Here is a 27,079-nt window from a genome sequence, read left to right on the forward strand (position 1 = left end):
GGCGGGACGAACCCGCCCGACCCGAGAAGGAAGTCAGTGGGCGGGACCCGGGTTCCAGCGAACCAATCGGAAGCGGCGACGGCCCGGGCCGGTGCCGTGGCGGACCGGAAGCGGAGGGCTCTGCGAGGCGGCGCTCTAGGCGAGTCTCTGTGGCTGCGCAGGCGCAGTACGCGGCGCCCGGCCATGCCGAAGGGAGCGCGCCCGGCGGCGGCCAAGCAGGAGGAATGGCGGGGGGAGAGCGAGGGGCAGGGTGAGTCCGGGTCCTTCCGGAGGGAGCGGAGGGGAAGCAACACACCTGGGCCCCCGGGGGGAGAGGGGGTGAGGAGGGGGGGTCTATGGGGGGGGGGTGGTCCCTGATGCCTGGATCCCCTGCGGGGAGAGTGAGGTCTGTTGGGGTGGGGGGAGCTGGGACAGGCGGACGCCTGGATCCTACTTGAGGGGGGAGGATTAAGCATGTGAGGGGGGGGATCAACCCCTTTGGGGGGTGATCAACCCCTTTGGGGGGGATCAACCCCTTTGGGGAGGTAATGAACTCCTTTGAGGGGGGATTGGTCCGTTTGGGACGGGATTAACCGTTTTTAGGGAAAAATAGCTCCTTTGGGGGTGTATTAAGCCTTTTGGGGGAGGAATTAACCCCTTTGGGGGGGGATTAACCCCTTTTAGGAGGAAATTAACCTCTTTGAGGGGGGATTAACCCTTTGGGGGGGGAATTAACCGGTTTTGGTGGGTACTAACTCCCTTTGAGGGGGGGATTAACCCTTGGGGGGGGAATTAACTCCTTTGGGGGGGGATCAACCACTTTTGGGGGGACTATTTCCCTTTAGGGGGGGGGATCAACCCCTTTTTGGGGGACTGTCTCCCTTTGGGGGGGGAATTAAGCCATTTGGGGGGGGGATTAACCCTTTGGGGGGGTCTCAGGCGCGTCGGAGGGGGGGAAGCCGATGGGTTGTGGAGCCCATGGAGGGGGAGGGTGCGGCCCCGGACGCTTGGGGCCCTCGGGGTGGGCAGGGCAGGGCAGGGCACAGCCGGACGCCCGGATCCCCGCCCCAGACCAACCGGTGAAGAAGGGCAAGAAGGACCGGCGAGGGAAGAAATCGGTGAGCCTTGCCCCTTGCCCCCCTGCCCCCCCCCGAGCCTGGCCCTGACCCTGACCTCCGCCCTCTGCCCCAGTTCTTCGAGGAGCTGGCGGAGGAGGAGAAACCGGCGCCCGCGGAGGCCCCCGCCCCCCCGGAGAAGGAGGCGCCGCCCAGCAGGTTCGTTAGGGCTGTGCTAATGAGGGGGGCGGGGCCTATTGGGCCAGAGGGGGAGGAGCCAGGAGGGGCGAGGTCAAAGGGGTGTGGCTAGAGGGGGTGTGGCTAGAGGGGGCGGGGCTGGGGGGCACTGGGGGTAAACTGGGGCTTGGCGGGGCGATGAAGGGGGTAATTAAGAGGGGGTTAACGAGGCGTCGCCAGGCCTCCCGGAAGAAGCGCGAGCGGCGGAAAGAGCGGCGGCGGCCGGGGGCGGAGCCTGAGCCCGAGGAGGTGGAGCTGAGCCGGCGCCTGCAGGAGCTGGCGGCCGCTGGGCAGCGAGGAGGAGGAGGAGAGGAGGAAGGTGAGGGGTGGGGGGAGCAGCGAGTCCGGCTCGCGCTAGAGCGGCCCCACCAGGAAGTGCTGGACTGGGGCCGCTCTAGGCCGGGGCTGACCTGCGGCTCTACGGCCCCTCGTTAATCCCCTCTCCGTGTCTCCCCCCGCAGCGCCAGCCCCCAGGAAAGGGGGGAGGAGGAGGAAGGTGAGCGCGAGGGGGGCCCCAAGTTGGGGAGGGACCCCAAAATATCGGGGGGGGGGGGGGGGGGGGGCCAGGATTTGAAGGGTGGGCACCAAAACTGGGGAGAAGCGGGGAGGGAATGAGGCAAATTTGGGGGTGGGGAGGGGGGAAACTGGGACCCCCTGAAATTGGGGGCGGGGGGGGAAGGAATAATTTGGGGTCCCCGCGTCCCCCTCCCAGGGCGCAACGTCTTCGCGGCGCTGAGCCAGGAGCAGAGCGAGGAGGAGGAGGAGGAGAGGCGGGAGGAAGGCCTCGCGGCCCGGCAAAGGCAAAAGCAACAAGGTGGGGAGGGGGGGTGGGTCCGCTGGGGGGTGGGGGGCACCCCGAAAGTGTCGGGGGAGGCTCCCCCCTCTCTGATGCTGCGGGGCAGGAGGAAGAGGAGGGCGAGAAGAAGAAGAAGAAGAGCCGCAAGAACGAGAAAAGCAAGCGGCAGGTGAGGGCGCGGGGGGGCACCCCCGGGGCGGGGAGGGGGGCTCCCCCAAACTTCGGGGTCTCACCCCACCCTTCCCCCCCCTCCCCTCAGGGAAAAGCCCCCAGCGAGGACGAGGCCGAAGGCTCCGATGAGGATGCGCGGGCCCAGGAGCGGGAAGGTGGGGGGGGGGGGGGGGCGGGGCAAACCCGGACTCCTGGCTCCTCTTTGGTGGGGGCCGGGGGCCTCACCCCCCCCCACCCCCCCTCCAGAACAAGTTCGCGGCTCTGCGCGACGATGAGGAGGAGGCCGACGGAGGCCGAAGAGCCCCGGAAGGGCGGCAGCGAGGCCGTGAGTCCCTCGGGATGGGATGGGGGAGGGGAGAAACCCCCCCCCGGGGGGGCTGACGGGGGACGGGGGGCCCTGTCCCAGCAGGAGGAGGACGAGGAAGAGGAGGAGGAGGGGAGGAAGGCCGAGCCCGACGCCCGCGTCAGCAAGAAGGAGAAGAAGAAGATGAAGAAGCAGGTGAAGGGGCGGGGCTTGGGGCTGAGGGGGGCGGGGCTTGGGGCTGAGGGGGGGCGGGGCTTGGCACTGACCCCACCCCTTTGTGCCCCGCCCCAGCTGGAGTACGAGCGGCAGGTGGCCACCATCAAGGCGGCGGCGGCGGCGGGGGAGAACGACTTCTCGGTGTCGCAGGCGGAGCTCTCCTCCCGGCAGGCCATGCTGGAGAACGCCTCCGACATCAAGGTGAGACCCCCAAACCCCCCGAATCGCCCCAAAATCCACACACCCCCCCCCGAGTCCACTCAGGTGGGATAGCCTACCTCCCCCCCGTCCCGCTGAGGTGGTTACCTCCCGTCCCGTCCCCCCCCCAGCAGAGGGGTGGTATCGTCCGTTCCCCCATTGTACTGGGAAACGGGGGGGGGGGACTGGGGCGTACCATTGCACTGGGGAAGGGGCAACTGGGGCGCAGCGTTTATACTGGGAAAGGAGAAACTGAAGCGGGCGAATACTGGGAAAGCGGGGGGACTGGGTGACACCATTGTACTGGGGAAGGGGGGAACTGGGACGCACCATTATATTGGGGAAAACGGGGACTGGGACACTCTATTATACTGGGAAGATGGGGAACTGGGCCCCGCCACTGTACTGGCGAAGGTAGGGTTTGGCCGCACCGTTATACTGGGAAAAGAAGGGAACTGGGGTCTGCTATTATACTGGGCAGGGGGGGAGGTCTGAGCCACACCGTTATACTGGGAAAGGGGGGAACTGGGATGCGCTGCTATACTGGGATAGGCGGAGGGCGGGTGACACCATTATACTGGGGAAGGGGGGGGATAGAACCACACTTGGACTGGTAAATGGAGGGGGTGGACTGGACCGCACTGTTATACTGGGGAAGAGGAGGAAGTGGGGTATGGGGGGGCCGGGGGGGTTTGGGGGGGCCATGGGGGGGTCCCTGACCCCCCCCTTCCCCCGTCACAGCTGGAGAAGTTCAGCATCTCGGCGCACGGCAAGGAGCTCTACGTCAACGCCGACCTCTACATCGTGGCCGGGCGCCGCTACGGCCTCGTGGGACCCAACGGGTGGGTGCCCCCCACCCTTGGGGGGGCCCTGGGGGAGAAGGGGGAGTCGTTAGCCCCCCCCCAGCGTTTAACCCCTCGTTTGCCGGCAGAAGGGGGAAGACGACGCTGCTGAAGCACATCGCGAACCGGGCGCTGAGCATCCCCCCCAACATCGACGTCTTGCTCTGCGAACAAGGTGCGCCTGGGGGGTCCCCTGGGTACCCGGGTCCCCCCAAAACCCCTCCAGTCCCCCCCCAAAGCACCCGAGACCCCCCCCAAACCACCTCCCCTCTCCCCAGAGGTGGTGGCGGACGACACGCCGGCGGTGCAGGCTGTCCTGCGCGCCGACACCAAACGACTGCGGCTGCTGGAGGGAGGAGAAACGGCTGCAGGCGATGCTGGAGGGAGGCGACGACGCGGCCGCCGAGCGCCTGGAGAAGGTAGAGGGGACGCTTGGGGACACGGGGGACCCCTGAGGACCCCCCCAGATTTTACACCCGCCCCCCCCCGTAGGTGTACGAGGAGCTGCGGGCCATCGGGGCGGCCGCCGCCGAGGCCAAGGCGCGGCGTATCCTGGCCGGTCTCGGCTTCAATCCTGAAATGCAGAACAGAGCTACCAGAAAGTTCTCCGGCGGGTGGCGGATGAGGGTGTCGCTGGCCCGGTGAGCGGCGGCGGGGACGCTGGGGGGGGGTGACGGGCGCGGCCGGGGACCCGCCGGTGACACCGGTGTCACCTCAGGGCCTTGTTTATGGAACCGACGTTGTTGATGTTGGATGAACCCACCAACCACCTCGGACCTCAACGCCGTCATCTGGCTCAACAAGTGGGGACGGGGGGACAAGGGGGGGGACAGGGGACGAGGGGGGGACAGGGGACAAAGGGAGGGGACAGGGGACAAGGGCAGGGGACAGGGGACAAGGGGGGGACAGGGGATGAGGGGCGGACAGGGGACAAGGGAGGGGACAGGGGACAAGGGGGGGACGGGATGGGGGGGGGGACAGGGGATGAGGGGCGGACAGGGGACAAGGGCAGGGGACAGGGGACAAGGGCAGGGGACGGGACAAAAGGGGGGGGACAGGAGACAAGGGATAAAGGGAGGGGACAGGGGACAAAGGGGGGGATAGGGGACAAAGAGGGGGGACAGGGGACAAGGGGAGGACAAGGAATAAAGGGAGGGGACAGGACAAAAGGGGGGGATAGGGGACAAGGGGGGGACAGGGGACAAGGGGGGGACAAGGAACAAAAGAGAGGGCAGGGAACAAAGGAGGGGACAGGGGACAAAGGGGGGACGGGGAGGGACAAGGGACAAAGCAGGGGGACAGGGGACAAGGAGGGGGGTGGGACAAAAGGGGGGCCAAAGGGAGGGACAAGGGGGTGTCCCCATGCTGGGGGGTGTCCCCTCAACGCCCCCCCGATGTCCCCATGTGTCCCCCCCCCCCCAGACCTGGAAGAAGACGCTGCTGGTGGTGTCCCACGACCAGGGCTTCCTCGATGACGTCTGCACTGACATCATCCACCTCGACGCTCAGCGCCTCTTCTACTACCGGGGCAACTACAGTGCGTGGGCGGGGGGGGGCAAATGGGGGGGGGGGGCGGGGCAATTGGGGGGGTTAATTGCCCCCCTCGCCCCCCCCCACGGCCCCCCGTTGCCCCCCGCAGTGACCTTCAAGAAGATGTACCAGCAGAAGCAGAAGGAGCTGCTCAAGCAGTTCGAGAAGCAGGAGAAGAAGCTCCGCGACCTCAAAGCCGGCGGCAAATCCACCAAGCAGGCGGTGAGCGAGGGGAGATCCCTCGGGGATCCGCTCCCTCGGGGATCCGCTCCCTCGGGGATCCGGGATCGCCGCCTGCCCCTGGCGCCTCTCGGTGACCCCAGGTCCCCGTCCGGGAGCCCCCCCATCCCTTCTGGGATCCCCCCCGCCTATGTGGGCTGGCTCCCCCCCCGCAAGCGGGATCCACTGCAGGGATCCAGAGGGATCTGGAGGCGGGATCCACCCCCCCCCGGGTGCCCATGGGGCGGTCGTCGGGGCCGTTATCCCACGGTTGGATCCCGCCACGCAGCCCAGCTCCCTAGAAGGGATCCGCTGATCCCAGAGCGGATCCCAGAGCGGATCCCAGAGCAGATCCCTGAGCAGATCCCCCCCGCTCTCCCCCAGGAAAAGCAGACGAAGGAGGCGCTGACGCGGAAGCAGCAGAAATGCCGGCGGCGGACGGCGGCGGAGGAGGCGGCCGAGCCCCCCGAGCTGCTGAAGCGGCCGCGGGAGTACACCGTGCGCTTCACCTTCCCCAACCCGCCCCCCCTCAGCCCCCCCATCCTCGGCCTCCACGGTACCGGGGGGCACTGGGGGGGCGGATATGGGGCGCTGGGGGGCTGGGGGGGGGGGATTTGGGGGGGCTCCGGGGCTGTTGGGGGGGGCTGGGGGGGGATTTGAGGGGGGCTTAGGGGGTGGTTGGGGGGGATACGGGGCACTGGGGGGGATTTGGGGGGGCTCTGGGGGTGTTAGGGGCTGGTTCGGGGGGGATATAGGGCACTGGGGGGGATTTGGGGGGGCTTCGGGGTGTTGGGGGGGATATGGGGCACTGGGGGGGGGCTGGGAGGGGGATTTGGGGGGGCTTAGGGGGTGGTTGGGGGGGATTTGGGGCTCTGGGGGGCTGGGGGGGGATTTGTGGGGGCTCCAGGGGTGTTGGGGGTGGCTGGGAGTGGATATGGGGGGCGGGGGGGGGATATGGGGCACTGGGGGTCTGGGGAGGGATTTGGGGGGGCTCCAGGGGTGTTGGGGGGGACATGGGGCACTGGGGGGGCTGAGGGGGGGATTTGGGAGGGCTTAGGGGGTGGTTGGGGGGGACTTGGGGGGGCTCAGGGGGTTTTGGGGGGCAGAGGGGCGATTTTGGGGGGGCTGCAGGGCTGTTGGGGGGCGCTGGGGGGGACATTAGGGGGCAACGAGGGGGGCTGGGGGGGTTATGGGGCATGGGGGGGGTCAGGGGGCGTTTGGGGGTGCCAGGGCCCCCCCCAGTCTCAGCCCCCCCCCCCCCCCCCCCCCCAGGCGTCGACTTTGGCTACGAGGGGCAGGAGCTGCTCTTCCGCAACCTCGACTTCGGCATCGACATGGAGTCGCGGGGTGAGGCCCCCGCGTAACCCCCCCGGGGCGGGGGGGGGGGGGGGGCCCTGCGGCGCCAGCGGGGACCCCCGGGGGCCCCCCCATAACCCGGGGGCCCCCCCCTTTTCCTCTTTTGCCCCCCCCCCAAAGTTTGCATCGTGGGCCCCAACGGCGTGGGGAAGAGCACCCTGCTGCAGCTGCTCACCGGGCAGCTGACGCCGGTAGGGACCCCCCAAAAATGGGGGGGGGCACCCCAAAATGGGGTGGGGGGTGGGGGTGGATTTGGGGGGGGGGAGGGATCAATTTGGGGAGGGGCTGCTCTCGGGTTTGGGGCATCGATTTGGGGAGGTCGGGGGGGGGGGGTACCCTTCACTCGCCCCCCACCGTGAGGGGGTTTGGGGTGCCCCTCCCCCCCCCCCCCGGGATTGTGGGTGCTGGGGGGGGGTGGGGGGGTTTTGGGGACCCCCTGGACCGGGGATTTTGGGGTGCCCCCCCCCCCCCCCCCAAACGTGGTTCTTTTGCAGACGCGGGGGCAGATGCGCAGGAACCACCGGCTGGTGAGGCCAGGGGGCGGGGCCTCTGCAAGGGGGCGGGGCCTCTGAAGGGGGAGGGGCTTATGGAAGGGGCAGGGCTTATGCGGAGCAGGGGTGGAGCTTCCCAGTGCTCCAGTGGGGGGGGGAGTACAGGTGGGGGGCGGGGCCTCTGCAGGGGGGCGGGGCTTTTGTGGGGGCGGGGCCTCGGCAGGGGGGCGTGGCTCTGAAGGGAGTGGGGCTCTGAAGGGGCGGGGCTTCGGGGGGGTGGAGCTTCCCACTGCTCCAGCTGGGGGGGGGGTGTGGAGCACCAGGTTGGGGGCGGGGCCTCTGCCGGGAGGGCGGGGCTTGTGGGGTGTGGGTGGAGCCTGCTTGGGCAGGGGGTGGGGCTTCCCCTGGGGCAGGCTGCTCCATGCAGCAAGGCAGAAGGGGGGGGGGGGGGGGGGGGGGCGTGTGTGTGATCTGGTGGGTGTGGCCGGTGGGTGTGGCCGGTGGGCGTGGCCTGACACACACCCCCCACACCCCCCCCCCCCTGCAGAAAATCGGCTTCTTCAACCAGCAAGCGGCGGAGCAGCTGCGGCTGGAGGAGACGGCGGCCGAGTACCTGCAGCGCGGCTTCAACCTCCCCCACCAGGACGCCCGCAAGTGCCTGGGCCGCTTCGGGCTGGAGGGCCACGCCCACACCCTCCAGATCGCCAAGCTCTCCGGTGGGGGCGGGGCTGGGGGCGGGGCTAGTGCCCGGGGGGCGGGGCCTGAAGGGGAAAGGGGGGGGAACTGCGGGGGCGGGGCCTGCGCCTCAAGGGAGACGCGCGCTGCTGGCTGGGGAAGGGGAGGGGCTTGGGGAAAGGGGGGCGGGGCCTGGAGGCAAGGGGTGGAGCCACATTGGAGGGGAGGGGCTTGTCCCCCAAGGGGGTGGAGCCTCCTGCCAGGGGCGTGGCCTGGCAGCGTGGGTGGGGCCAAGAGGCAGCACAGTGGGGAGGAGAGGGGTGGGGTGTGATTGGCGGAGCAGGGGGCGGAGCCACCCAGCCTAGGTGGGTGGAGCCGCACTGGGGGGGCGTGGCTGATCCGGGCTAAGCCCCGCCCCTTCCCCCGCAGGGGGGCAGAAGGCGCGGGTGGTGTTCGCCGAGCTGGCCTGCCGCGAGCCCGACGTCCTCATCCTGGTGAGCGGGCGGGGCCGGGGGCGGGGCCGGGCCATGTCCCCGCCCCCCGGGTCCCTCACCCGCCCCTCCCCCCCCAGGACGAGCCCACCAACAACCTGGACATCGAATCCATCGACGCCTTGGCCGACGCCATCAACGAGTACCGGGGAGGTGAGGGGGGGGCGGGGCGATGGGGGGGGGGGGGGTGGTGTGGGTGTGATGTCATCGCCACCTCACCGCGTCCTCGCAGCCGTCATCGTGGTGAGCCACGACGCCCGGCTGATCACGGAGACGGGCTGCCAGCTGTGGGTGGTGGAGGAGCAGGGCCTCAGCCAGATCGACGGCGACTTCGACGACTACAAGCGGGAGGTGCTGGAGGCGCTGGGGGAGGTCGTCATCCACCGCCCCCGCGAGTGAGCCCCTCCCCCAATAAAGAGCACTGCCGCACCCTGGGGAGCCGTCATTTGGGGCCGCCGTCAGTAGGGTCCAGGGTGAACGCCGTCGGTGGGTTTCAGGGTGAACGCCACCAGAGCGAGCCCGCAGTAGGCTCCAGGGTGAACGCCGCCTTCAGTAGGCTCCAGGGTGAACGCCACCAGAGCGAGCCCTCAGTAGGCGCCAGGGTGAACGCCACCAGAGCGAGCCCTCAGTAGGCTCCAGGGTGAACGCCGCCCTCGGTAGGCTCCAGGGTGAACGCCACCAGAATGAGCCCACAGTAGGCTCCAGGGTGAACGCCACCAGAATGAGCCCGCAGTAGGCTCCAGGGTGAACGCCGCCTTCAGTAGGCTCCAGGGTGAACGCCACCAGAGCGAGCCCGCAGTAGGCGCCAGGGTGAACACCACCAGAGCGAGCCCGCAGTAGGCTCCAGGGTGAACGCCGCCTTCAGTAGGCTCCAGGGTGAACGCCACCAGAGCGAGCCCTCAGTAGGCTCCAGGGTGAACGCCACCAGAGCGAGCCCTCAGTAGGCTCCAGGGTGAACGCCGCCCTCGGTAGGCGCCAGGGTGAACGCCACCAGAGCGAGCCCGCAGTAGGCTCCAGGGTGAACGCCGCCTTCAGTAGGCTCCAGGGTGAACGCCACCACAGCGAGCCCTCAGTAGGCTCCAGGGTGAACGCCGCCTTCAGTAGGCTCCAGGGTGAACGCCACCAGAATGAGCCCGCAGTAGGCTCCAGGGTGAACGCCACCAGAGTGAGCCCGCAGTAGGCTCCAGGGTGAACGCCACCAGAGCGAGCCCGCAGTAGGCTCCAGAGTGAACACCATCCATGCGTTTCAGCATAAACACTACCACTAAGCTCCAGCGCAAGCACCATCAGTAGGTTTCTGGGTGAATGCCACCAGCCACTGAGTCAACCCTCAGTAGGCTCCAGAGTGAACACAATCAATGGGTTCCCGAGTGAACCCTCGGTAGGCTCCAGAGTGAACACCCATCAGGTTTCACCGTGACCACAACTAAGCTCCAGGGCGAACGCCACCAGTAGGCTCCAGAGTGAACGTGTACCAAGCACCACCACACCCAGCGCTGACGTCAGCGGCTCCGCCTCTTTTTTTTTTCCACCAGTTTATTATTAATGTACAAAATATACAAAAGGGGGAGGGGCGGGCGCGGGGCCCCTCCCCCGGCCAAGTTTTCACAGAAAACAGCGTCCGGCGCAGCCCCCGCCCCCAACCCCCGCCCCCAAAATATTTCCCCCCCCCTCCCCCACCCCGGCGGCGGCGCCTGTGGCGGGGGGGGGGGGGGGGGGTGAGGGAGGGGCAACGGCCCCGGGCGCAAGGAGGGGGGAGGGGAAGGGGGGTGGGGAGGCCGTTGGGCCCCCCAAGCCAGGCCCCGGGGGGGTAACAACGCCCTGGGGGGGCCGCTGTGCGCTGGGGGGGGGTCACTCCCCCCCGCCTGAGGCCGTGTTTCGCTCTAGGGGGGCCATTACCAACCACCAGAGGCAGTTTTTCACGCTGGAGGGGGGGCAATTACCCCCCCCAGGGGCAGTTTCTCGCGCTAAGGGGGTAACCACCCCCCGCCTGAGGCCGTTTTTCGCTCTGCAGGGGGTAACCACCCCCCGCCTGAGGCCGTTTTTCGCTCTGGGGGGGTACTTACCCCCCACCAGAGACCGTTTTTTCGCTCTGCAGGGGGTAACCACCCCCTGCCTGAGGCCGTTTTTCACCCCGGGGGGGGGGTATTTATGCCCCGCCAAGGGCTGTTCTACCCCAGCGAGGCTCTTAATGCCCCCCCCGGGGTAGTTAGGCCCCCGAATGGGGTAAATTGAGCCCCGCCGGGGGTAGTTACCCCCGGGGGGGGTATTTACACCCGCAGAGCGGGGGAGCGGTAACCTGGCAGCAGCATTTTAACCCCGGGGGGGGGGTAAATTAGTGTGCGGGGGGGGGGGGGGGAGGGGGGCAGTTACCCACCCGGGGGGGGGGCACCCCCCCTGCGCAGGGGGATTTACCCCCCGGGGGGGGGACTTACACCCTGCAGAGGGGCATTTACGCCCCGGAGGGGGGTATTTATGTGCCAATGGGGGGGGGTTCCGCCCCCTAAGTGGGTATTTTTGCCCCACAGGTGGGTATTTACGCCCCGAGGGGGGCATTTACACCCCGAGGGGGGCATTTCTGCCCCACAAGTGGGTATTTTTGCCCCCTAAGCGGGTATTTACACCCCGAGGGGGGGATTTCTGCCCCACAAGTGGATAGTTCTGCCCCAGGAGGAGGTATTTCTGCCCCACAGGTGGGTATTTACGCCCCAAGGGGGGTATTTACACCCCCCCAGCGGGTATTTATGCCCCTCGGGGGGGTACTTCTGCCCCATAAGCAGGTATTTCTGCCCCACAAGTAAGTATTTCTGCCCCCCCAGTGCGTATTTACGCCCCTCAGGGGGTATTTCTGCCCCCCCAAGTGGGTATTTACGCCCCTCAGGGGGTATTTCTGCCCCCCCAAGTGGGTATTTATGCCCCTTGGGGAGTATTTCTGCCCCTCCAGTGCGTATTTACGCCCCTTGGGGGGTATTTCTGCCCCCCAAGCGGGTATTTCTGCCCCCCAAGCGGGCAGTCCTGCCCCCCAAGCGGGGATTTCTGCCCCCCAAGCGGGCAGTCCTGCCCCCCAAGCGGGGATTTCTGCCCCCCAAGCGGGCAGTCCTGCCCCCCAAGTGGGCAGTCCTGCCCCCCCAGCGGGGATTTACGCCCCTCGGGGGGGGGGGGGGGGGGTATTTGCGCCCTGGGATGGGGAAGGGGGGGGGGGGGGATCTGAATTCAGCGCCGGGGGCGCGGCCGCGGCCTCACAGAAGCCATAAAGTCGGCGGCTGCAGCGCGAGTCCGAGAGGAGGAGGAGGAGGAGGGGGGGGGGGGGGGAGGCGGCGGCGGCGCGGGAGGAAGGGCGGCGGCGGCGGCGGGCGCTACGGCAGGGGCGGCCCGTTGACGCCGGGGTGGTAGAAGGCACAGTTGTTCTCGTACCTGCAGCTGCCCTTCAGCATGAAGTGGCGACAGACGGCGCGGCTCGACATGTCTGCGTGAGAGAAAAGGGGGGGCCGGGGGGGGGGGGGGGCGCGTCAGGCGCCGGCGCCCCGGCCCCACGGCGGCCCCACGGCGGCCCCACGGCGGCGGCGGCTCTGGGAACACCCCCCCCCCCCCCCCCCAAGCCCGGCTTTAGGGAGCCGGGCTGGGCCCTTGTGCGCGGCCAGGGCAGCTCCCAGCCGTGCCCTGCCGCCGGGCCTAGCGCTGGCCTCGCTGCTGTCCCAGAGCTGGGTTTAACTCCCAGCAGGCCTCGGGGCCTGCCCTAGAGCTGGTTTTAACTCCCACAAGGCCCTGCTGGCCAGCCTAGAGCTGGTTTTAGCTCCCAGCATGCCCTGCTGCCCGCCCGACAGCCGAACTGCAACTCCCAGCAGGCCTCGCTGCTGCCCTAGAGCCGGGTTTAACTCCCAGCATACTCTGCCGCTCGCTCTAGAGCCGGGTTTAACTCCCAGCATGCTCTGCTGCTCGCTCTAGAGCCGGGTTTAACTCCCAGCATGCTCTGCTGCTCACTCTAGAGCCGGGTTTAACTCTCAGCATGCTCTGCTGCCCGCCTTAGAGCCGAACTACACCTCCCAGCGGGCCTCACTGCCCATTGCAGAGCTGGGTTTAACTCCCAGCAGGCCTCAGGGCCTGCCCTAGAGCTGGTTTTAACTCCCACAACACCCTGCTGCCCGTCCTAGACCTGGTTTTAACTCCCAGCATGCCTCACTGCCTGCCACTGCACTACATCTCCCAGCATGCCTTAGTGCCCATCCTAGAGCTGGTTTTAACTCCCGGCATGCTTTGCCGCCCATCCTAGAGCTGGTTTTAACTCCCGGCATGGCCTGCTGTCCGCCCTAGAGCCGGGTTTAACCCCCTGCAGGGCCCGCTGTCCGTCCTAGAGCCGGGCTTAACTCCCAGCAGGCCTCCTTATCCACCCTAGAGCTGGGCTTAGCCCCCAGCATGGCCTGCTGCCCACCCTAGAGCTGGTTTTAATGCCCAGCAGGCCTCCCTGTCCATCCTAGAGCCAGGTTTAACCCCCAGCAGGCCTCCCTGTCCATCCTAGAGCCAGGCTTAGCCCCCAGCATGGCCTGCTGCCCATCCCAGAGCCTGGTTTAACCCCCAGCAGGCCTCCCTGTCCATCCTAGAGCCAGGCTTAGCCCCCAGCATGGCCTGCTGCCCATCCTAGAGCCTGGTTTAACCCCCAGCAGGCCTCCCTGTCCATCCTAGAGCCAGGCTTAGCCCCTAGCAGGCTTCCTTATCCACCCTAGAAACGGGTTTAAGCCCCAGCAGGCCTCCCTGTCCGTCCTACAGGCAGGTTTAACTCCCAGCATGGCCTGCTGCCCATCCTAGAGCCAAGCTTAGCCCCTAGCAGGCTTCCTTATCCATCCTACAGCCGGGTTTAAGCCCCAGCAGGCGTCCCTGCCCGTCCTACAGCCGGGTTTAACCCCCAGCAGGCCTCCCTGTCTGTCCTAGAGCCAGGCTTAGCCCCTAGCATGGCCTGCTGCCCATTCTAGAGCCGGGTTTAACCCCCAGCAGGCCTCCCTGTCCGTCCTAGAGCCGGGTTTAACCCCTGGCAGGCCTCCCTGTCCGTCCTAGAGCCGGGTTTAACCCCCAGCAGGCCTCCCTGTCCATCCTAGAGCCGGGTTTAACCCCCGGCAGGCCTCCCTGTCCGTCCTAGAGCCAGGCTTAGCCCCCAGCAGGCCTCCCTGGCCCTCCTAGAGCCGGGCTTAGCCCCCAGCCTGCCCTGGAGCCGCCTGCCGCCTCGCCGCCCCCGCCCCACAGCTGCCCTGTGGCCAGGGGGGGGCCGAGGGGGGGCCTCCCGCCGCTCCCAGCATGCCCTGCGGCTGCCGCGGGGGGGGGTCTCCCCCCTGCCCCCCCCGGGCCCCACCCTAGAGCCCCATGGGGGGCCGGCGCCAGTCGGGGCCCCGCCCCCAGGGCCCGGGGGGCTCGAGGGGCTGGAGGGGGTGGGGGGGGGGCTCCCCCCCCCGCCAGCGGGGCAGGAAGGGCGGGGGGGGCGGGGGCGGGGAGGGGGCACCCACGGGCCCCTCCCAGCCGGGGCCGGGGCCGCCCCAGAGCCAGGCCCCGCAGCCGCCGCCGCCGCCGCCCCCCGCCCCGCATTTACCTCCTCCGTGGCCTCCGCCGTGACCCCGGGGGTGCTCGCCGGGGTGGCCTCTGCCGTGATCGCCGTGGCTACCGGGGGGCCCCCCCCTTGCGCCGCCGCCGCCGCCATTTGGGGGGCCCCCGTTGCGTCCCCCCCCGCCGCCGCCGCCACCGCCGCCGCCGCGGCATCGGTACGGGGGTTCGGCGCCGCTACGGCCGCGGGGGCGGTGAAAGGGGCCCCCCCCCGCGCATGCCGCCGCCGCCGCCGCCACCGCCGCCGCCGTGGGGGCCGCCTCGGAGGCCGCCCCCCCCCTTCCGGCGCTTCCCAAAAATCGCCGCCGCCGCCGCCGCGCTGTGGGGGGGGCGGCCCCAAGAGTCGGGGGCCGCCGGGGATCCCCGGACCTGGGGGGAGGCCGGGTCCCCCTCCGCCTCCGCCGTGGGGTCCTGTGGGGGGGGGAAGAGAGAGAGAAAAGGGGGGTGAGCGGGGGCGGGGCGCTGTCCCCCCGCTGTCCCCCCCCGCTGTCCCCCCGCTGTCACCTACCCGGCATGGGCCCCCCGGGCGGGAAGTGCTGCATGGCCTTGGGGCCGGGCGGGAAGCCGTTGGCCATGGGGCCGGGGCCCAGCAAGCCGTGGGGCACTGCGGGGACAGAAAGGGGGGGTTAGGGGACAGGGGGGACCCCCAGCCCCCCCCCAAAGAGGGGCCACCCCCCCCCCAGGTCCCCAGTTAAGGGGACACCCCCCCCCCCGTGCCACCCCAGGGCTTGTCCCCAGATTAAGGGGACCCCCAGCGCCCCCCGTGCCACCCCAGAGGACGTGGGGTCCCCCCCCAGATTAAGGGGACCCCAACCCCCTCCCCGTGTCACCCCAGAGGGGGACGCGGGGTCCCCAAGTGTCCCCAAAGCAAAGGGACACCACCCCCCCCCGCCCCGGTGCCACCCAGGCCGTGTCCCCGGGCTGAGGGGACACTGCTCCCCCTCCGCGTCACCTCCCCGTGTCCCCAAAGCCACCCCAGGGGAGGGGACAGGTCCCCGAGGCGAGGGGACCCCGATACCCTCCCCCCAGTGTCACCCCCCCGCACAGGGGACACCGCTGGCAGCGCCCCCGCCCACGGGGACACGCGCCACCCCAGCGCGCGTCCCCAAAGCCAGGGGACCCCCATGTCACAGCGGGGCAGGGGACGGCGTCCCCAAGCGTGTCCCCAAGCCGAGAGTAGCCCGAAGTCACCATCAGGGCACAGGACAGTGTCCCCAAGTGTCACCCCATCCCGTCCCCAAGCCAAGAGCGCCCCGATATCGCCATCAGGGCACCGGACGGTGTCCCCAACTGTGTCCCCAAGGCAAGAGGAGCCCCACGTGTCCCCTAGGACAAGGGACACTGTCCCCAACTGTGTCCCCGTCACGTCCCCGAGCCAAGAGCACCCCAATGTCCCTCTCAGGACACTGGACGGTGTCCCCACCGTGTCCCCAAGCCAAAACCACTCCCACGTCCCTGCCACGGCACAGGACAGCGTCCCCAAGCGTGTCCCCATCGTGTCCCCAAGCCAAGGGCAGCCCCGTGTCCCCAGTGGGGCAGGGGACAGTGTCCCCATCGTGTCCCCAAGCACCCCGACGTCCCTCTCAGGGCACTGGACAGTGTCCCCAAGTGTCCCTGATCCTGTCCCCAAGCCAAGGGCGGCCCCGTGTCCCCGCGGGGGCAGGGGACAGTGTCCCCATCGTGTCCCCGAGCCGAGAGCACCCCGACATCCTTGTCACGGCACCAGTGTCCCCAACTGTGTCCCCAAGGCAAGAGCAGTCCCACGCGTCCACTAGGACAAGGGACGCTGTCCCCAACAGTCCCCTGAGCGTGTCCCCAAGCCAAGAGCACCCCGATATCGCCCTCAGGGCACCGGACAGCGTCCCCACGGTGTCCCCACAGTGTCCCCAAGCCAAGAACGCTCCCATGTCCCTACCAGGGCACCGGACAGCGTCCCCACGCTGTCCCCAGGGTGTCCCCAAGCCAAGAACGCTCCCATGTCCCTACCAGGGCACCGGACAGCGTCCCCACGCTGTCCCCAGGGTGTCCCCAAGCCAAGAACCTCCCATGTCCCTACCAGGGCACCGGACAGCGTCCCCACGGTGTCCCCACAGTGTCCCCAAGCCAAGAACGCTCCCATGTCCCCAGCAGGGCACCGGACAGCGTCCCCAGGGTGTCCCCAGGGCGTCCCCAGGCCCCGCTCACCTCCGCCCGGCCCCGGCGGCTGCGCCTGCAGGTTTCCCAGCAGATGTTTGATTTTATCCGAATAATCCGGCTGTTTCATCAGCTCCTCGGCTTTGTGGGTGCTGGGCCCGCCCTGGGGACGGGGGGGGGACGGGAGTGAGCGGCGGGGGAGGGGAGGGCGCCGCCCCATCCCCTCCCCCCCCCCGCACGGCGGGGCGTTACCATGATGGAGGTGAGGATCTCCTGCATGTTGATGGGGGCGGCGGGCGCTGGCCCCTGGGGGCTCTTGCCGGCCCCCACGCTCCCCATCAGGTTGGCCAGCACCGGGGGCAGCTTGGCCCCGCCGGCCTCCGGGGAGGGGGAGGCGGCGCCGGCTTCCAGCCCGTCGGGATAGGCCACCTCCTCGGCGGAGCAGTCCTGGGGGGCAGAGAGAGGGCTGAGGGGCGCGGGGGAGGGGGGCCGCGCTTCGGGGAGGGGGGTGGGGGTGGGAGGGGGGGGGGGCGACGGCGGCGCGGTGCGGCGCATCGCGGCGCTTACCTCGTCCAGGGGGATCAGTTTGGGCGGCAGCGGTTCGTAGGATTCCGGATCGGGTTCGTGAGGGCTTTCGGGGACGCTGTTCGGAGGCGGGGGGAAGGAAAAGGGGCAGAGGTCAGTGGATCCCTGGGATCTGGTGGTGATGGGTGTCCCCCCAGGGCTTTGGATCCTCAGGGAGCCTGCGTCCCAGCCCCCCAAAGACTCTGGATCCTCAGGGATCCTGCGCGTCCCCCTCCCAAGGCTTTGGACACTCAGGGATCCTGCGCGTCCTCCTCCCAAGGCTTTGGACACTCAGGGATCCTGCGCGTTCCCCTCCCAAGGTTTTGGATCCTCAGGGATCCTGCGCGTCCCCCTCCCAAGGCTTTGGATCCTCAGGGATTCAGTGTTGTCCGTCCCTCCCCCCCAAGACTTTGGATCCTCAGGGATCCCATGTGTGCCCCCCCCAAAACATTGGATCCTCAGGGATCCTGTGTCCCCTCCTCCCAAGGCTTTGGATCCTCAGGGATCCCACAGGTTCCAGAAGGCTCCTCCAGGCGCCAGATCCTTGGGGATCCGGGGAGATTCGGGCCCCAGCAATCTGCTCCCCCCACCCGACTCTGGATCTGTGGGGAGCTGGGTCCTGAAAACCTCCCCTCTCAGCTCTGGACCCTCACAGATCCCAGGGGATCGGAGCCTCAAAAACCTCCCCCCCACCCACCCATTTCTGGGTCCCCAGGGGATCTGGGCTCTGGAAACCTACCCCTTGGCTCTGGATCCTCACAGATCCCAGAGGATCTGGGCCCCCCAAAGCCTTCCCCCCAGCTCAGGATCCTCAAAGATCCCAGGGGATCTAGGACCCGAAAGCATCTCCCCCCCCCAGCTCTGGATCCTTGGGGATCTGAGCCCCAAAACCCTCCCCCGGGCTCGGGATCCTCACAGATCCCAGAGGATCTGGGCTCCAAAAACCTCTCCCCTTCGGCTCTGGATCCTCAGGGATCCCAGGGGATCGGGGCCCTAAAAGTCTCCCCCCACGGCTGTAGATCCTCAGGGATCCTGCAAGACTTGGGGCCCAGCGACCGGCTCCCCCTATCAGACCCCCAAAGATCCCAGAGGATCTGGGCTCCAGCAACCTCCCCCCAGGCTCTAGATCCACAGAGATCCCAGACTCCGGCACCATCTCTGCCCGGCCCCTGGATCTCTCAAGATCCTCACAGCAGGGGTGATCAAGCCTCCCCGCCCCGTTGATCCCGGGGCTCCCACAACCCCCCCGTGAGGTTGCGCAGCTCCTGCCCAGCCTCCAGCGGCAGATCCGCAAGGATCCCAAGGGATCCCAGGGATCTGAGCTCCAGACGCAACCCGCAGCCCCTGGCACGAGGATCCCCGAGGCCGCACCACAAAGATGCCTCGCACGTGCCCGATCTCTGGGAATCCCCTGACCCCGCTGAGTGGATCCAGAGGATCTGGGCTCCCCCCAGGCTCCGGATCCTCCGGGATGGCAGGGGATCCCAGCCCCATCGTCCTCCCACACGCCGTCTCCCCCCAGGACGCCTCTGCAGATCCTCGCACCGGGGAGGATCAACCCCATTAATCCTTGGCAGGGGGATCAGGGCGCTGGGGATCCCCCCTAGCCCTGATCCAAGGGATCCCCTGGGGCAATCTGCTCCCCAAGTAGATCGAAAGCAGAGGGGATCCGGCACCCCCTTGCAAAGAGAGGGGGAATCCACGGGCTTGAGTCCGGTATCGGGAGCGGGCTCGTCCCCGGGCTGGGCTGGCGGGGGATCCCAAGGGATCGACTCACCTCTCCTTGGACAGAAAGAGCTCCTGCAAGATCCCTTTCTCCCTCTCGGCCTGCGTGAAGCGTTCCCGGCTGCCGCTGCCCGGCACCACGAGGGGAGCGGGGAGATCCAGGAGCTTGGGGTAAACCCAGGGCACCTTCTCCTCCATGGCGTCGTGGCTGAGGCGCCGGGCCGTCTCGAAGGCCTGGCGATCCATCAGCATCTCCCGCTTGGCCGCTTCCCCAAAATCCTTGATCTTGTTGACGTTGACTGGCGGGGAGGGGGACAAGAGCGTCACCCCCGGGAGGCTGGGGGCCAGCCGGGCGGGGGAGGGGGCGGGCGGGGGAGGGGAGGGGGCTCACCGCGTTCCGTCTCGTCCAGTTCGAAGTAGAAGTACTCGCGGAGCTTGCTCTCCTCCGGCCAGCTCACCGTTTTCTTTTTCCGACCTTTTTTGGTCAGCTGTCCGCTTTCCGCCGGATTTTCGGCGGTTTTGGCGTCCCCGCTCGCCTCCGCCGAGCCTGCGGGCGGAACCAGGGAGGGGGGGCTCAGCACCCGTTTGACCCCCCCGCACCCCTCATTCCCTCCCCGTCACCCCAACGTACAGCTCTCCATCGGCTCCGGCACCTCCACGGCCGGCACCGGCGTGCCGGGTCGATCCGTCTCCATCGGCTCCGAGGCGGCGGCGGGCTCCGGGGAGGACGGTTTGGCGGAGCTGGCTTCGGGAGCCGGCTTCCCCTCGAAGGGGCTGGGCTGGGGGGCGGAGGAGAGAGCGGCTCTTATTGGGGGGGGACTCTAGGGGAGGAGGGGACCCCGAAAGCCGGGGAGGGGACCCCGAAAGCCGGGGAGCCTCCTCACCTTGGCGGCCGTGGGGGACAGCACCTTCTTCTTCTTCTTGATCTTGATGCCGGGGATGGGAGCGGAGTTGAGGGCGTCGAGGAAGCCGAGCCCTTCCATGGCTGCGGGAAAGGGGGGGGGCGGCGTCACCCGCGGCCCCCCGACTGTCCCCAAAATGGCACCCGGGGGTCCCCCAAAGGCACCCAGGGGTCCCCAGAAAGGTGGCACCCAAAAAATCATCCCCCAAAGGGCACCCAGTTGTCCCCCAAAATCACCCAGGTGTCCCCCAAAGGGCACCCAATTGTCCCCCAAAATCACCCAGGTGTCCCCAAAAGGGCACCCAAAGGGTCCCCCCAAAAAGGCACCCAGGTGTCCCCAAAAAGGACTCAAGCGTCCCCAAAAAGGCACCCAAAGGGTCCCCCAAAAAGAACCCAATGTCCCCCAAAAGGGCACCGGAATTGTCCCCCAAAAGACCCCCAAATGCCCCCAAAACCGCATCCCAATTGTCCCCAAAGGCCCCCGCGTCCCCCCGAGGCCCCCAAGGTGTCCCCCAAAGGCCCCCGAGGCCCCCCCCAAGGCCCCCGCGTCCCCCCACTCACGCTGGGGCGGGATGATCTTGACTTTGATCTCCTTGGTGGCGTTGGGCGCCGTGTTCAGGGGTTTGTATTTTTTCTCGGCGGGGGGGGCGTCCCCGGGCAGGGAGGAGACGCTGCGGGGCCGGGGGGAGCGGGTCAGGCCCTGGGCAGGGCCCCAAAACAGCCCCCGGCCCCCCAAACACCCCTGGGCCCCCCCAAACCGGCCCCGAGGCCCCCAAGAGTGGGTCTGAGACCCCCAAAAGTGGCCCCGAGGCCCCCAAAAGCGGCTCCGAGGCTGCCAAGTGTGGGTCTGACACCCCCAGGAGCGGGTCAGAGCCCCTCAAAAGCAGCCCCGAGACCCCCGTTTCCACCCCAAGGCCCCCAAAAGCAGCTCCGAGGCCCCCAAAAGCAGCCCCATGGCCCCTATTTCCACCTTGAGACCCCCAAGAGCAGCCCCAAGACCCCCAAAAGCTGCTCTGAGGCCCTCAAAAGCTGCCCCAAGTCTCCCGTTTCCACCCCGAGATGCCCAAAAGCAGCCCCAAGACCCCCAAAAGCAGCTCCGAGGCCCCCAAAAACAGCCCCAAGGCCTCCAAGTGTGGGTCTGACACCCCCAGCAGCGGGTCGGAGCCCCTCAAAAGCAGCCCCAAGGCCCCTGTTTCCACCCTGAGACCCTCAAAAGCAGCCCCAAGGCCCCCAAAAGCAGCCCCAAGACCCCCAAAAGCAGCCCCAAGGCCTCCAAGTGCGGGTTTGACACCCCCAGGAGAGGGTTGGAGCCCCTCAAAAGGAGCCCCAAGGCCCCTGTTTCCACCCCAAGACCCCCAAAAGCTGCTATGAGGCCCCCAAAAGCAGCCCCAAGACCCCCAAAAACAGCCCCAAGGCCTCCAAGTGCGGGTTTGACACCCCCAGGAGCGGGTCGGAGCCCCTCAAAAGCAGCCCCGAGGCCCCTGTTTCCACCCCAAGGCCCCCAAAACCAGCCCCGAGGCCCCCAAAAGCACCCCCAAGGCCCCTATTTCCACCTTGAGACCCCCAAAAGCAGCCCCAAGACCCCCAAAAGCTGCTCTGAGGCCCTCAAAAGCTGCCCCAAGTCTCCCGTTTCCACCCCGAGACCCCCAAAAGCAGCCCCAAGACCCCCAAAAGCAGCTCTGAGGCCCCCAAAAGCAGCTCTGAGGCCCCCAAAAGCAGCTCTGAGGCCTCCAAGTGTGGGTCTGACACCCCCAGCAGCGGGTCGGAGCCCCTCAAAAGCAGCCCCGAGACCCGTTTCCACCCTGAGACCCTCAAAAGCAGCTCCGAGGCCCCAAAAAGCGGCCCCAAGGCCCCCAAAAACCCCCCCAAGTCTCCCGTTTCCACCCCAAGACCCCCAACAGCAGCCCCAAGACCCCAAAAGCTGCTCCGAGGCCCCCAAAAGCGGCCCCAAGGCCCCTATTTCCACCCTGAGACCCCCAAAAAGCTGCTCTGAGGCCCCCAAAAGCTGCTCTGAGGCCCCAAGAGCAGCCCCGAGACCCCCAAAAGCAGCCCCCGACTCACTTCTGCCTCTTTATGGGCATCGGTTTCAGACTGTATTTATCGGTGGTCGAAGACGAGTTCATTTTTTTCACGGGCACCAAGGAAGGCGTCTCCATTTCCAGCCCTGTGTCGCGGGGAACGGCGTTAGCGTGGCCCCTCGCAGCACCCCACGAGCGACCGCAGCCCCTCCGATTCCCCCCAAAACCCCCAACCCAGCCCCAAAACCCGCCGCTGCCCCGCAGGACGGAGCGGGAATTACCGGTAGAGCGGAATTTGGCATGGCTGGGAGCGGTGGTGCGCAGGGATTTGGGTTTCTCCCGCTTCTTCTCCGGTACCTCCTCGGTTTTAGCCTCAGTTTTGGCTTCTTGGGGTTTCTCTTGGACGGGCGTTTTGCTTTTGTTTTCCTCTTTTCGCTTCTTTTTATCTCGTTCTGAGGGGGAAAAAAGGTGAGAAAAGGGTGAGACGCTGGCGTGAGTTAATTAAAACCTTTTAATTGGATTCTTAGCGCCGATCTACGCCGCGCCAGGGATCTGTAACGCGGAGGCAAGGGGTTACCACCGCTCGAGGAGCCGATCGAGCGGATCGACCGCAGTCGCTCCGAGCCGACCGTGCCAACCCGACAGCGCGGCGGCGCCGTCTTTTACCGACGCCGGATCTTCGCTAAGCGACCGACAGCGCCTAAGCTTTGGCCTCGGTAACTTTGATCGCATGCTGAACTCAGGCTCGGGAAATATTCTATCAGCTTTCCGCGCGTGAGCCCTTAAACCGCTGTCTAAACCTGAGACTAAGACTGGTCCTAGCCGCGCCTAAGCTCCACCGGAAGCTTTGGAGGATTCTTCCGCGCGGTAGAACCTCGGCAGCGCGTTTTTACGTCGTATGAAACTCGCTTTTGCCGATACCTGGAGTGTCGTACGTCGCCTGTCGCGATAGAGGGGGGGAGAGGGGCGCAGCAGGGGGACTCACCGGTGGGCTGGGTGCTGCTCTGGGAGCGGATGACGCCCATCCAGTCGCTGACGAGGATGGAGGCCAAGCGGCGCAGCTCTGCGGGGAGAGGAGGGGTTAAGGGGGGTTTTGGGGGGCCTGAGGGGGTTTTGGGGGGCCCCGAGGGGGTTTTGGGGGGTGCTCACCTTCATCGTCACTGGATTTGCTGAGCTGCTTCACCAGCTTGGCTGTGTTGTTCTGGAAAAGATGGAGGTGGGGGGTGAGCGGCAGCGTGCGGGGGACCAAAGCCACCCTGGGGGGACCCGAAAATCACCTGGGGGGGACCAAAGCCACCCTGGGGGGACCCAAAAATCACCTGGGGGGGATCAAAGCCACCCTGGGGGGACCCAAAAATCACCTGGGGGGACCCAAAAACCACTCTGAGGGGACAAAAGTCACCTGAGGAGACGCAAAAGTCACCCTAGGAACTCAAAAGCCACACTGAGGGGACAGAAGTCACTTGGGGGGATGCAAAAGCCACCTTTGGGGGACCTAAAAATCACCCGGGGGGGACCAAAGCCACCCTGAGGGGACAAAAGTCACCTGGGGGATGCAAAAGCCACCTTTGGGGACCCAAAAGCCACCTTGAAGGGATGCAAAAGCCATTCTGAGGGGACAAAAGTCACCCTGGGGGACACAAAAGCCACCCCTCGGGGGACAAAAACCACCCGGGGGGGGGACACAAAAGCCACCCTGGGGACGCAAAAGTCACCCTCAGAAAACAAAAGTCACCTGGGGGGATGCAAAAGCCACCTTGGGGGACCCAAAAGCCACCCTGAGGGGACAAAAGTCACCCCGGGGGGGACCCAAAAGCCACTCAAGGGAGACAAAAGCCACCCCGAGGACACAAAAGCCACCCCAGGGGGGACGCAAAAGCCCCTCAAGGGAGAAAAATGGCACCTGGGGGGACCCAAAAGCCACCCCGGGGGGGACAGGGAGGCCACCCCGACCTGCTTGAGGTGGTCGACGGTGAGGGGCAGGTGCTGCAGGGTGAGGAGGATCTGCTGCAGGAAGGGGACGTTGTTGGAGGCTTTGGAGCTGGTGAGCCACGTGTTGAGCAGTTTGTAACCCCCGATCCGGATAAATCTGGGAGAAAAAGGGGGGAAAATCCATCAGGATCCGGGCGGGATGGGGTGATCCCCCCAAATCCCGCTCCCCTGGCTCCCCCCGTCAGCGCCCGTACTTAGCCAGGATGTCCTGCGCCCGCGTCTGCAGCAAGATGTTCAGGTAGATGCAGCGGCTCACCATCTTCTGCGAGTCCTTCATTAAGCTGATTAAGGAGAAAGGAGGCGTCGGACCCCTCCCCGCGTCACGGCGACGCGCGCGGGGGGGGCGCGGGGGGACCTTTTGGGGACTCACTTGAAGATTTTGGTGATGCCCTCCGTGCTCTTGACCTCGCCATCGCGGCCCAGGAAGCAGTCCAAGCCCTTCAGGAGCTCCTTGGGGTCGATGGGGCCGGAGCCCATGGCAGAAAAGCCCTGGGAGGGGAGAGGGGGGGGCGTTAGGACAGCGGTGACAACCCCGTGTGTCCCCCAAAAGGCCCCTGTCCCCCCCCAGCCCTGTGTCCCCCCCGAAGCCCTGCATCCCCCCCCCAAGCCCTGCCACCCCCCCCAGACCCCCATTTTTGTCCCCTCTGCGAGGGTAACAACCACAAACCCCTCCCCAAAATCATTCTTGACCCCCAAAAAGGGGGAAATCGCCCCCAAAACGTGGCTGGTGCAAGCCGGGGGGGGGCTGAGGGACCCCCAAGGGACACCGGGGCGGTGTCACCCCCCCGCCGAGGTGACACGACGGCGACAGCGGCCCCCGCTCCCGTTTTTAATTGGCGCTGCCACCCCAGGGGACAGGGACGGCGGTTTCGGGTCACGCTGGGGGACGGAGCCACGGACGGGGGGGGCACAGCACCCCCATTTTTAACCACACACCCCCCAAAGGTTAATTAACGAGCCGGCGCTTAACGAGGCGCAGAGGCCGAGATGACGAAGGGAAGGACGGCGGCGCAAGGGAGAGGGGGACAGCGGCGACGGCGCAGGATTTGGGGGTGTTGCCCCCCCTCCCCTCCCCATCCAGGACGCAATTAAATCCGCCAGCTAACGAGCTAGGTATTAATTAGCAGGCTAATAATTAGCGCCAGCGCCCTGGTAACGACCCAGCGCCCATCAGGTCACTGACCCCAATCCGGCCTGACCCGTCAAGGGGGGATTTCATCCTCCTGACGTCAACCGGCTTCTTAATTACCGCTAATTAGAAGCTTCTCCAGCCTAATTAAGCCCCGGCTTTGCTAACGAAGGCGGAACGGCGGCTGCGAGGAGCTGAGCTGCTTGTTTTTGTGGAGGGGGTAAAACCAGGCCCAAGCCGCCGCCAATTTGAGGGGAGGGGGTTGAAAAACACCCCCAAAAGACCAATTTTTGGGGGTGGGGGTGTGGCACCCAGCCCCCATTTTCTCCTCACGGCGAAGACTTAACGAGCCGGGACTTCGTTAAGTCACGTCCCCCCCTGAGGTTGATTAAAGGATACAGGCGGCGGAGCCCCCCCCCCCCGTTCTTGGGGGGGGGATTTTGGGGGGGGTTGGCGAGCCAGGCACGAGCCGCCCCTCTGCAAAGACACAAGAGCAAGTTAATTGCAGCACAAACCCCCCAAAATATCCACACACCCCCCCCAAAAAAATACAATTAAGGGGGGGGGGGCAACCTATTTTAACCAAAATTTGGGGGTTTTAAGCACAAAAGTCCTCCGTAACCTTTGACCCGCCATGAAACGAGCCAAGCCCTCGCCTGGTGGCTGAGGGGGACATGGGGTGTGTCCCCCCCCGCCCCGGTTTGGTGTCCCAAGGGTGCCGAGGCCACCGCCGGGGGGACAGCGGGGGCCGCAGCCCTGCCCTGCCTTGGGGAGGGGGGCTCGGTGCCCCCCCAGGAAAGAATTTGGGGGTTTCCCCCCCATTTGAGGGCTTCTCCCCCCCATTTTGGGGGGCTCACACCGAAGCAAACACCGACCCGACAGCCCCCGGCCCCGCGCGCTGGGGCGAAGCCGCTCGAATCCCACCGCGGGGGGGGGGGGTTAAAGGGGTACGGGGAGACCCCAAAAAGCCCTGAGTCCCCCCCAAAGGGGGGGAAATCACCTCTGCGGGGGGGTGGGGGGCAAATCCCACCCCCCCCCAAATTAAGGAGGGGGGGGTTTGGCCTGGGCCGGCCCCGCCACGAGGCTGAGGAAGGCCTGAACCCCCCCCCCGCCACCGCGTTTTTACGCCGCGTTTGCTCGCTTCTCCCCCCCCCCCCCAAACCCCGGCTTTTTTTTGGGGACAGAACCCCGTTTTCGGCGAGGGAAGGGGTCGGCGGACCCCGAAACCGCGGGGGAAGGGGGGGGCTGCCCGCTGTGCCCCCCCCCCCCAAGGGAAATGCTACCACTGGAGAGAGCGCGGGGAAGAAAAGGGCTCTCCCCCCACACGCGCCGGGCTCAATTTAGGGGGAAACGACGCAAAAACTCAACGGTTTGGGAACAAAATTTCCGATTTGTGAAAAATTGCTTTGCTTTTAACCAAAATCCTTGGATTTGGGTGTCGAGTGTTTAGCCGAAGCGGGGGGGGATTATAAAAACACCAGCTCCCGACCCAGCGCAGCATCCGCATGCACCGGGAGACGGATGGGAAAGAAAAAAAGGGGGATTGGGGTTGGTGTTTTGTTTTTTTTTTTTTTTTTTGAATTAAAAAATAGATAAAAATGAAGGTTGTGAAATGTAATTAAGACCAGAAAGGTTTTTTTGCTTACCCGGCGCGTTGCGGTTGTTCCCCTCCCTTTTGCTGAAGTAAAACCAAGTTCCCTTCGCTTCCTAAGCCTGCACCGCACACAGCACCTCCGCGCTGCCAAAACGGGGCAAATTCATTGAAAATCGGGAAAAAAATAGAAAAGGTTTGGGGTGCGCCCCCCCCAAAAAGTGATTTTTTCTTTTTTTTTTTTTTTTTTCTTTTTCCCTCCTTTTTTGTTTTTGGGGGGGTGAAGCCCAGTGATAGCATTTCCCTGTCACGATAAATTAAAGGTTATCAGTTGCTTGCGGACGCTGTTTCCCTCCCCCCTCCCCCAATCCCCAAAACCGCCACCCAAACCCACCGGGGGGGGCCCCAAAAAAATAAAGGGGGGGGAGGGGGAAGGAGAAAAAGGGAGGTTAATTAAAAAAAAAAAAATCCTGTTTGTTTTTTTGGGGAGGAAAAAGAGGATTTTTGGCACAACCTACAAAAGAAGCAGCGGCCCGCAGGGTCCTACTCTGTACGGCACCGGGATCCTGCGGACGAAAGCCGGAGGGGGGGTACGGTTAGAGCGGGATTTTGGGGGGGGGGGGGGGGTCGGGATAAATTTAGGGGGGATAAAGAGGGGGGAAAGAAGATTTAGGGGGGCCCCCCGGCCGGCGGCGCGGTGGGAGGGGTTTGCCGGGAACCGGTTGCATCAGCCGCGGCCGGCGGCGAGGCCCAGGCGCCATTTTAGAAGCCGGGGGGAAAAAAAAAAATCAAACCAAAATGGGGGGGAAAATTTGAGGGGGGGGGGGGGTGAGGGGGGGGGACGGGGACACAGACAGACAAATATAAATATAACGAATCC

At 66.6% G+C, this 27,079-nt stretch overlaps 2 protein-coding genes across 2 annotated transcripts; one reads left to right on the plus strand and one right to left on the minus strand.

Annotated features, from left to right (window-relative positions):
- Window positions 1-176: 176 nt before the first annotated feature.
- On the plus strand, window positions 177-8,982 carry ABCF1 (ATP binding cassette subfamily F member 1). The gene is given in 31 exon segments (XM_082334015.1): window positions 177-250; window positions 1,051-1,097; window positions 1,171-1,266; window positions 1,452-1,590; window positions 1,733-1,767; window position 1,984; window positions 1,987-2,054; window positions 2,056-2,085; window positions 2,174-2,236; window positions 2,327-2,393; window positions 2,485-2,506; window positions 2,509-2,563; window positions 2,645-2,737; window positions 2,834-2,959; window positions 3,698-3,798; window positions 3,888-3,973; window positions 4,077-4,150; window positions 4,152-4,217; window positions 4,291-4,439; window positions 4,517-4,571; window positions 4,573-4,601; window positions 5,211-5,335; window positions 5,438-5,550; window positions 5,932-6,103; window positions 6,820-6,894; window positions 7,024-7,094; window positions 7,398-7,430; window positions 7,942-8,110; window positions 8,499-8,563; window positions 8,641-8,713; window positions 8,793-8,982. Coding segments are annotated over 31 exon segments (2,532 nt in total). The 5' UTR covers window positions 177-183; the 3' UTR covers window positions 8,960-8,982.
- Window positions 8,983-11,877: 2,895 nt separating this feature from the next.
- PPP1R10 (protein phosphatase 1 regulatory subunit 10) lies at window positions 11,878-23,968 on the minus strand. The gene is given in 20 exon segments (XM_082333919.1): window positions 11,878-12,026; window positions 14,136-14,361; window positions 14,363-14,420; window positions 14,422-14,557; window positions 14,655-14,750; window positions 16,331-16,442; window positions 16,532-16,726; window positions 16,847-16,922; window positions 18,621-18,867; window positions 18,960-19,115; window positions 19,200-19,347; window positions 19,453-19,553; window positions 20,031-20,140; window positions 21,531-21,633; window positions 21,769-21,939; window positions 22,473-22,550; window positions 22,637-22,688; window positions 23,441-23,576; window positions 23,674-23,760; window positions 23,850-23,968. Coding segments are annotated over 20 exon segments (2,505 nt in total). The 5' UTR covers window positions 23,957-23,968; the 3' UTR covers window positions 11,878-11,916.
- Window positions 23,969-27,079: the final 3,111 nt, after the last annotated feature.

Source organism: Platalea leucorodia, assembly GCF_965183815.1.
Source record: "Platalea leucorodia genome assembly, chromosome: 28".
Lineage (NCBI taxonomy): Eukaryota > Metazoa > Chordata > Aves > Pelecaniformes > Threskiornithidae > Platalea > Platalea leucorodia.